Source organism: Barbus barbus, assembly GCF_936440315.1.
Source record: "Barbus barbus genome assembly, chromosome: 38".
Classification (NCBI taxonomy): Eukaryota; Metazoa; Chordata; class Actinopteri; order Cypriniformes; family Cyprinidae; genus Barbus; species Barbus barbus.
Window position 1 is genome coordinate 18,449,800 of NC_136716.1, and position 10,861 is coordinate 18,460,660.

General features: G+C 34.9%; 1 protein-coding gene across 1 annotated transcript; it reads right to left on the minus strand.

Annotated features, from left to right (window-relative positions):
- Window positions 1-32: 32 nt before the first annotated feature.
- LOC306857540 (caspase-7-like) lies at window positions 33-9,895 on the minus strand. The gene is made up of 7 exons (XM_079397524.1): window positions 9,740-9,895; window positions 7,422-7,544; window positions 5,887-6,035; window positions 5,134-5,262; window positions 3,647-3,822; window positions 3,305-3,443; window positions 33-1,783 (listed from the first exon to the last, which is right to left on the minus strand). The coding sequence occupies exons 1-7, from the start codon at window positions 9,769-9,771 to the stop codon at window positions 1,557-1,559; spliced, it is 975 nt and encodes a 324-aa protein (XP_079253650.1). The 5' UTR covers window positions 9,772-9,895; the 3' UTR covers window positions 33-1,556.
- Between the last annotated feature and the right edge of the window lie 966 nt (window positions 9,896-10,861).

The window sequence follows — 10,861 nt, forward strand, 5'->3', positions numbered from 1 at the left end:
AACTACTTTGAAATATTACAAAACAAAAGACAGATTTCAATAAAGTCTTTTAATACAATAAAATAAGGCTTACAAAGGCATTCATTTGAATTAAAGTAATTTAAACAAAAATCTGCCCCACTTTATACAATGTAATGTTGACAATGTAAACACATTTTTCAGGGCATTTGTGCAAAAAATAAAATAAAGTAATTATTATTATATTATCACCATAAAGCATTTAAATTTTAAAAACAATGTACTATAAAAAAATTTAAAAAAAGTTTTCTATTTCAAAACAAGTGGAGCTAGCACTTCCTACAGTATAGTTGGAGCACTTAATATCTAATAATCCATGCATAAAGAAAAGAGGGCCTTTAATTTGTGGTCAGATGGTGCACAGGCTGGCAGATTCAGTGTGTGATCTGGATTAAGAATCAGAATGATAAATACAGAAAGAACCGAAAATTTAAAAACTGTTGGACAAAACCAAAGACAACAAGCTCTGAAAACATCAGAACCTTCCATCAAGTTTGAAACAGCACATTTGGTCAGATGGGTGATAAATGGTTAAAATGGCCACCAGTAAAACAATAGCTGCCTCTGTAGATTATAGACGCATTCGGTACAAAACATCAGACAAAAATACACAGAATGAATGCTCATCTGATTTCAGTTTTTAAGTGAACACAAACTAACCAGTGAGGCATGAATGAAAAGCTTTTAAAACCGTGCGGGTCAGCATTACTTCACTATTTGCCACTCCATTTCCATTCATGCCCTTTCTTTGACCTCCTCTGAAGAGCATTCTGGAATAACCAAACCAAACCAAACTAAAATGCTACAAATGGCCATTTATTTGCTTAGAATTAAAGCTTGAGGTGCTAGTATTATAAAAACAGAACAACAGCAACGGTTTTGTGTGGTATTAGATGTCTTTTTCATGCACTGTTTATTTTTTAATTTTTTTATTATGATCAATAAAGGGTTTTATCTAGTAAAGTAAAAGTGGCAGAGAACTTTCAAAGTTGGCAAAGCAACATGGATATTTGACATTGCCAGTGGACAAAGATCAGATAATATGTGACATTACTATTCCCTGGAATAGAAAGTTGAAGTAGAACATTCACTGAAAAAGTAGTGGATTTGAACAGGAAGTAGCACAAAGGAAGACCATTTCGGTGTCTATATGCCCAGTATAAAGTAAAAAAAATGTTGCGTTCACACACAAACTTCCAGCTGGGATCATCCCTGACTGTTGTGTCGAGTGAAGTCAGTCGTTCTGTTAGTCAGTGGTCAGTGTTTGTACACCTGATGTGTCTTTCCTGCCTGCCATCCTGAAATGTGCACCGCTTAAAAATGCTGCTTACATTTATGTAAAAATATTCTGCTCAAGCATTAGACTGAGGTTTCTCTCCTTATGGTAGATCAATGACGAAAAAGGTTAACAATTTGATTAATATTTACTGTTAAAAGATAACATATTAAAAGTGTGCTACTATAAAATCCTTGGCAAGAAAATGTGTGTGCTGTGAAAAGGCAGACGGAGCACAGCATGTGAAGATGGTGTGCTCAGATCAGTTGAAGTAGAGCTCTTTAGTCAACATGGACACTACACAAGGTATCTGTTTCTTCTCGCTAAAACGGGGGTCTTCTGACCAGGACTCGAAGTTGGTGGCCACCATGTAGTTGACCCGTGTGAGGATCTGCATGATCTCAAGTTGTTTGCCAAACTCATTAAGAACGTTACAGAGGGCCTGGACAAACCAGGAGCCTCGGCCCGGATTCCTCCACGAGTAGTAACCTGTGAGAACAAATGTGTAAGAAAGTTACATTACTGTACAACTGTGTGTCACATGATATCACAATATCTCAACTCAGGGCTGCATATCTAAACAGGTTTTCTGATTCACAACCTCTTGATTTGATTTAAATATTTATTTAAATATTAGGTATTTCAGTTTTAATGTCCATTTTGCTTGCATATCATATACATTCTCTTTCACCTAGTGAAACTGTTAAATTGGTACTGTACATTACATAAATATTAATGGAAAAAATTAACAATAGGGCCCAAACTATGCAGTTCAATTGCTAATTGACAGATTCAATAAGCAGTATAACAATACATAAACTGTTAAATGGATACCAACTGAAAAAAGGTAAATTGGATTGCTTGTAAAACTGTTATTATAGCATTGTAAGAGCATAGCAAGATTTTTTCAGTAAGACATTTTTAATTTCTGAAAATCAGGTTTGCTGCTTAATATTTTGTGTGTACTGTGAGGTTTCTTTGATGGAGAGATTTGTTTAAAAGAATAGCATTTATTCGAAATAGCCTGCGCTCATTTTCTGACAGTGTCAGAAATTCAGCATGATCATTGCAGTGTGTTTGATGCTACGACCTATGTTTACTGACCAGACAATAAAAATGCTACATGAAATGTTATGTTAATCAACGTGACATGGCGCTAAAACTTAAAACTGTTTACCTCGATCTCTTTTAACTTCCTCTTTCACAGATCCTCTTTTTTTCAGCAAATATAAAAAGTACAACTGGCAAATTGTGCTTCGTCGTGCTCTTTTTGTTTACCACTAGCGCATGCTAATGACATTTTATTCTTCAATAGTGAATTGCGTCGTAGCCTACGAGTCACTAGGGCTCATAATCGTACAGTCTGTAATGCATACATGTTGTACCCAAGTTTATTAGATCCATGTCACACAGTGTGACTTGTAATGATCTTATAGGACTGCTAAAATTGTGCAGTGTGTAGAAGGCTTCATCCCATGCTGGGGAAAAAAACAGAACTGTGAGATATAAACTCAGAATTCAGCGGAAAAGACGGAATTGTGAAAATGTAATCTCAGAATTTTCTGAATTGTAAAATATAAACTCGCAGAGATAAGAAAGGGGAAAAAAAGAAAAGTCTGTGGCAAAAATACGCTTCCATAACCTTACTGTTCTTTTTGAATAGAAGTATTATTTTCTTTAAAAAACAAAAGCTTAATGACCCTAAATTTTTGAATAGTAATGTATAAGTAATATATACATTGAGTTTGTGATTCTTTTTTTAATTAATCATAAAAGTCATCTGTTCATGAATGAGACTAGACTATTCAAGCTATATGTTTTGACTCACTTAAAAAACTTGTTAAAAAGAACTTGAGTCATTTATTCATGAACTGGACTATAAGGAATGCTGTATGTTTATTGCATGCAGCTCTAGAGGACAATTTTTAAAAAAGATGCTTTTTCCGTGGGACTTTTTTTGAGACAAAATTTCCTGCATTCCACATCCTGTAATTAAGAGTAAGAAAATACCTGGCACAGTTGAATAGGCAAACAGGAAGTCTGCCTCTACCGGAATCTTGTGTCTTGGATTGGCATCTGTCTCTATCGTGTCATTGGGCGGTCCTGAGTCTGTTTGTATACCATCATCAAACTCTGAACCTCGACAAGCCTGCCAGTAAAAACGCATGACCATGTCAATATCCACTTAAAGTACACTTCAAAAAAGGTAGGGCAACTCCGGGTATGGTGCGACTGAAATAGCATTAAAACAATAGACACCGTTGTATGTAGGTGCTCCATTTTCTCCTCCATCACTGCTTCCTCATCCTCCTCTCTCCTCCCCAAATCCTCCTGTGGACCTGCTCCTCTTACCTGGATGAAAAAGAGCTTGGGCTTGCCCACGAGGCTCTTGCACATGTCTCCTTTGAAGAGCGAGGTCATGCTCTTGATGGGCATTGCTCCGTCTGTGCCGTAAATCATGCCCTCCTCGCCGTGGCTCAGCAAGATGCAGGCGAAGCAGGAGCTGTCGCTGTGGTCCTCTTCTGAGACTGAAACACGTACAGACAAGATATGTAAGAGACGGAAAATAAAACTTTTTTCACACTTCCAATTTTAGTTATCTTAGTGTGGATAAACTGGGTTTGCAAACACTTTTAATAACACACAAGTAATTTGGGCCACTAACAGTAGAGGACAGCAGAGAGAGTTAAAATATATAAATTTGACGTTTGACAAAATTAACTACTAATTAATTTATTTGGGGGGGGGGTTAATTAATTAGGGGGGGGGGGGGGTTAGGTTATACACATAAGTACATACATAAGTAATTATTAAGAAAAAATAAAACCAATAATAACGTGATTTACTTGTGTTTCTTTTTTATTATTATTATAACTGTTACATATTTATATATTTTAGAAATTAAAATGAAACACCGTGGAACAAATTACATTACATTGTAACATTGTACATAACATTAACATTGTGTGTTTATAGTATGTGTTGCCCTTCTGTGCCTCGGCTGCACGAATATGCTGAGATGTGTCGTTTTCCCCACCGTATCCGATATTAAAATTAGTGCGACACACTTTGCAAAAGGCGTGGGCTTTGTTTACATGGCTTCGAGACAAGAAATTAAATTCTTCCGTCCAGCTGTTGTTAAATTTACACAAATATTTTTTTCTTCGCCGGAGCACCACCTGACTCTTCTCCTTCCATTTCTACCACTGATGGTAGATTCAACTTCCCGCATCTATTACTTGTGCAGAAATCTACAGCGCAACTGAGTTGTAGGTTGCCAGGTTGAGGTCACAAATGAAATTTGTGTATTGTGTCGATCGTGTGAGGTGATGCGTTAGGTGATGCGTTTCATACAATATCTGGCAACTGTACAACCTTGTAATAAAATATTGATGTGATTATTCGTATAACTAGATTTGGGCCACACAAACTACGGGAGTTTCCCCGGAGAAATAACAAAACGGGAGGGGGGGCGGTAGATGGGTGTGAAATACGGGAGTGTTGACAGATATGCTGCAAAGTGGTTATATTGCGTTAAAAAGCAGATGCCTATATAGACAGTGGACAGCTAGGGAGTATACTCGTTTTTAGAACAGAACAACATTCAAAACAACATGTTATGATGCGATCTTCCAGCAATCAGGCAGCCCAACCACATTCCACAAAAGTTTTGTGACACACTTTTAGATTTTTTTTCTGGCGTTACTGATGTATGATACACACATTTTAATTTCATATGTTTTATAAAAATTTCCCAGCAGAGTTATGTAAGCCTAATTTACAAACTGGATGTGTTATTTTGATGATCTGGGGTACAGATACATATTTTGGCCACTCACCTTTTTTAAGTAGCTGCTCCATGTTCCTGCAGGTCTGGTCATTGTAGACAAATACATCAAAGCCCAAGTTTTTAAAGCAATTGAACAGCTCTCCAGCATCACGATCTGTGCCATTGCGCACATTCATCCCTTAAACACAGATCACAAAGTAAGCAGCAGTAGTATAACAGAGCATCAACCTAGTAACTCTAAATGACTCAACATTCAAGTTCTATTTTTCATAAAACTTTTAACAACAGTCACACTAGTGTCTGAGTTGTTATTGCAGAAACTATGGTAAATATAAGCCACAGATATAAAGGTTTAATTTTGTTCTAAATATCTTTTTTGACCCTTCACTTTGGAATACTAATGCATTTTTATGTTTTTTTTGTTGTTATTTTACTTTTACATAATTATATACATAAGCAAATATGGTTTTATCCTGGATAAAAATCACAATTTCACAAATTATTCATCAATAAATCAATATTTTCTTAAAAAAAACTTTTATATCAATGTAAATTACAGAAATCAATGACGAATGATGGATATTATTTTTTTTTAACTATTTCCCAATAATTAATTAGATCAAAACAATTAGGTAGAAGGTCATAAAAAACAGTTGGTTCCATAATATATAACAACAAATTGTTTAATACTATTATTAATATTATTATAACTACAAAATACAATAAATTCAACTGTTTTTACTGGGTGTGCTAAATCAGTATTGATTGGTCAACATAGCATGACATGGAGATGAAGACTCACCTGTATTTTCTTCAAAGTTCTTGTTGTTGATGATGATGCACTTCCCAACGCGCTGGTGGCTCATCTTATACTGGAATGTTGGTAAAACAATCCTGTAATGGCTTTCAGAAGATTGCTCTTTTTCCTGCAACTTGCCATCCTTCTTCTTACTGAGCGAGAGACAGACAGTCAACCAATCTATTAGAGTCCTTCATCCATCATGTACATCACCTAATATATATTTATAAGAACATAGTGTGTTCTAAGAGACAAAATAATAAATAAGCTCATCTGTAAGAAGAACAATCAAACCTCAAACAAAATACAACCCATGACAGTCAGAGAATCTGAAATGGCAGCTAACTGGGATATCCGGTGTCATGAAGACAATTAAATCCCCTTATAGATCATAATATTAGTTGCTCTAAAACTTCACGGTGTCCCAAACATAATATTCCACATGCCTGACAGATTCTCATGCCACATTCTCACAGACGTCTCATATCACCATTGTGAAATTTCCAAAGGATCCATCCAGATTAGTAGGCCACATGGATGTACAATATGTGCCAGTATTCCAGAAGAGCCTAGTCATCACGTTACCTAACCACAACAATGGGTTCCTGCCTATACACTCTCTCTCACACACACACATGAATAGTGGAGTGAATCACAGGTGTCCCATGTGATGTGGGGCAGCAACCCCCCCAACTCCCCCCTACTACCTCCTCTCCCATCAGAGTGCTCTCCTACCTGGGCTCTTCATTAATTGCTACGCCACTCTGCATTGAAACGTGTTGCTCTTCCCTCTAGATCTGCTGAATCTTTCCCAGATTTTAGGCTCTTTTGGGTCGATTTTTTTTCCTTGTGGTGTGGTGTTGTGTGTGCTAGGGTCCCGGCATGCTCTATACTCTATAAAGAGTGGAGTGGTGACTCCGCTGGGCTGGCGCACGCTACCTGAGTCAGCATACACACCACCCCCCAGAGCTTTCCAAAGGCCTATTCAAACCCCTCAACCAGGGTCACGCAGGACAAGAGCACACCTCTACTGACAAACACACTATCATACTTACATATTAGGCCTGTTACAGAGCAAGTACACTCAAAAGTGCCAAATAAAATGTCACCAAATGTACAATATCTTCACATAAGTTTTTTTTTTTATTATTGCAGAAAACTAGTATAATTCTAAATATGCAGGTGGATTCATACTGAAGAGATTTGAAAAGTTATTCTGGACATCTCAAAACACATTCAAACATTCAAATAGCCTACATATGAAGCAAGCATCACAGCTTTTTGGCCTTGTCATTTACAAAGAGAACTGTGGCGTCACCTAGTGTATGACATGGAATTTAACATCTGAAGCTGTACTATAATTAACTAAACAACTACTAAATAATTCACTGAATTACTGTCACAAAAGAGAAAAAATAAACAGTTTTTTTTTCTCACCTGAATAACAGGTTAGGTCAATAGTTGTGGTTGATATCATTGCATGAATGAGTGGACAGACTGATAAATAGATATATGAATTAAGTTAGAAATAGTTTCACCTGCCAAAAAGCATAAATCTCCCTTTGCGGTCAGGTTTTGCATCTACTGTGTCGCCTTCTCCATAGTTCTCTTGGTCCTCCATTGTCTCTTCACTCTCAGTGGGGAGGGTTTCTTTATCCATTCTGGAGCAAGAATTAACGCTGTTACTGTTCAGTAAGGCCAACAAAGCTGAGCAACCATACTGGAAATTCTTGACAGGGTGAAATAAAATCTGTTTTCTAAGTTATAATTATCTTGACGTGTTACCCATCCTCTCCTTACTGACATTTACTATTGTCATGTAGTTTCTGCCAAAACACAAGCTGTGGTTACTTAGTGTCTTCAAAATAAGGAATTCAAATGAAAGAAAAGTTCTTAAACTGTTTGTAGGAAAACCCATATGGCTACTACACTATGATTTTACAGTAGTGAAAATAACTGTGTAATTATTTCCGAGGTAAATTTCTTTAAAGAGTCACCCATTCCACTTTCATATAGTTCCTTTAACCCTTGTGCATCAATAAAAAAAATTACACTTAGGTCCATAGTGGACAAAAATGTCCCATGTCAAAAAAACGGTCATAAAAATTAGAAGCTTGGGAGCAAAGACTTAAGTGTGGTCTCATTTTAAAGAAGACCCATGGCAGATTATTGTTGAAGTAAAAAAGTTTAAAAAGTGAAACTAAAAAAAAGTTATACCGGTTTAAGTTTATGAAAATGATTTATGAACAATATTTTATATTTTATTTTATGAATATTTTATATATGAAACATGTTGAACTCTAAACCTGCTAGAAAATCAAAGCCATAAATCTAAACAAGTTGTGTTCCAAATTTGAGGTTGATATTTCAAAAAATTAGCTTTCAGTAAAATTTTGTTTGGGCGCAGTACCAAATTTTCCCCATTAGATGCCAGCAAATCTCCACTGGTGCACACAGTGCTTGGATTTGTGAATTGCAGTAGAGTTTCTCTCTCTCAATTTTTACAAGAACACACACATACACACACACAATTTTTTTTATGACACAAATACAAACCACACTCCGACATCCATACCAACACACCCACACAATTATAGCTGCATTATTTTCCAATTGGCTCTATAATACGCAGAAGCAGAAAACAGGAATAAAGCAAGTATTTGCTTTATAGACCCTTTATAGACCAAACCTGAATAAATGGCACCATCTGGTAAAAAAATTAATTTTGAAGCCTTGCCAACAGAATGAAAGCCTATTAACAAAAATTGCATCATTTTACAGTTAAACGGCACTGCGGTTAAAAATAGCAGTTTTAATGGGTTTCAATGGGGACATTTTTGTCCAAAAGGTCCTGAGTGTAACAATTTTGTGTACCTAGTGTAAAATAGATTTATTAAAGGAAATGAGGGTGGAATATTAAAATTCCAATAAAAATACACACCTGAGCCAAAATTTATGCAGTTAACATTAACACAGGCAAAATTATATAAAAATGGACAAAAATGTCCATAAGGGTGCACAAGGGTTAAAACAGCAGACTGTTATTACTCAAATCTGCTTAAATTAAGTCCGTAAACTAACTTTTACTTTCACTTTGTGATGTTGTCTCAACTAGGTGTTTATTTAATTACTTTGCTTTCTTATGGTTTGGGGAGAAATAAAATCTCTGTATTTATGTAGAAAAGCTGTTGGAGCTGATGAAGAAAAGCTACAGTTTATAACATGAAGTGTACAGCAGGAAAGAGAGATTGACCGCTTAAACTTACCCCAGTTGCCTAAAAACAACTTGTCAATGGTAACATTAAATACACAATTACATTAGCAATTATTGATGCTAGTATATTTTTATTTACACATAGCATGCAGTGTGTTCTACAGCTGAAGTGTTTTTAGAGGAAGTGTAACTAAATGTCCCCCTTAAACTGTCCAAGGTCAACTTCCCTTACGAGAATTAATTATGGTTTTACTACAAATAAAACCAAAAACATGGTTTCCGCAGTTAAACCATGGTAACCACAAATTAAACATGGTTTTGCTATACTAACCGTAGTTTAACCATGTTATTTGTAGTAAAACTGAATACAAATGGTATCAAAACGTGGTTAATACACCTTACTATAATAAAACCATGGTTAATAGTAGGTTTTTCTTAATTAGCACATTTGAATAATATGATAAAATTAGTTTACCAAACTAGAGTTTGCAGTATTAGCTAATTATATTGATTTCGTGAACGCTTCGATAATGTTAGCTAATGTTTGTTACTTAGGCTATAGTCAGTAGCTAAACAGATTATTCAATTCAGCAAAGTTAGATGTTTTCACAACATTACTATACAGTTACTCTCTAAACTTACATTTCTGTGGGATCAGCCTCTGTTTTGTTCATTGTTCTTTCAAGTCCAAGGATACTAGACGGAGAAAATGAAACTACTATCCAACTCTTTATTTTCCATTTCCTCCAGCCGGAGTGTCTCGTGTATTTAAAGAAACAGTGTCAACTTAAATGTGTTGAAAACTACAGCGGGAACTTCCTGTTTATTTATCCAACACTAGAATAGAATAGAATAGAATAGAATAGAATAGAATAGAATAGAATAGAATAGAATAGAATAGAATGAAACGTGATATTAGTCAGAAATAAACACTATTTATTTATACATCTGTATTATTTAAATGTAGGCTATTTGATTTCAAATACTACTACTACTACTATTAATTTACTACTACTACTACTACTACTAATAATAATAATAATAAGAATGTGCTATGAAAATTTAAATGCACTTTTTGGTAAATATAATTATTATTATTATTATGTACATTGTTGATTAATACAAATTTTTTTTCATATGTTATAATTTTTTACAGTTATATTGTGTTACAATTCTATCATGTTTGTTACTGGCTTATGTTAAACTATTTTTTTTACTATAAAAGCAGAGGGAATATTTAACATCTTGATATTATCTTATAGGACTATTATAGGATATAGGATATTCATATAGGACAACTTCACTGTTTTATTTTATATTTTATTTTGTTTTATATTTTATTTTATTTCACAAATACAGCAAGTAGCAAATTCTCATAAAACATGAATAAAATGCTGTCAATTGCATTTTAAAACAAACATTATTAACAATACATTATTAAATTGAAAAGTAAATTAAGACATTTATGCATTTAGCAGACGCTTTTATCCAAAGCCACTTACATTGCATTCAAGTTACAGTTTTTACATTTTATCAGCTCTTGTTTTCCCTGGGAATCGAACCCATGACCTTAGCGTTGCTAGTGCCATGCTCTACTATTTGAGCTACAGGAAAGAGTCCAATGTGTTTTTATCCAATGTGATGGAAAAATAGTAACCATGTGCCCATTTGAACAGCTTCTTCTTCCTCTGATCTTTGACCTTGAACTTTTTGTATTTTCAGAATACTATTTAAAAAAAAATTGATAACACCAATGACGAGATA

Bases quoted from the DNA above. Each gene is read 5' to 3' on its own strand.
- LOC306857540 (XM_079397524.1), bottom strand. From the start codon at position 9,771: ATGAACAAAACAGAGGCTGATCCCACAGAAAT. The intron at 3,823-5,133 runs GTGAGTGGCCAA...TACGTGTTTCAG, and splicing joins GGAGCAGCTACTTAAAAAAG to TCTCAGAAGAGGACCACAGC. The intron at 1,784-3,304 runs GTATTTTCTTAC...TTGTTCTCACAG, and splicing joins TGCCTATTCAACTGTGCCAG to GTTACTACTCGTGGAGGAAT.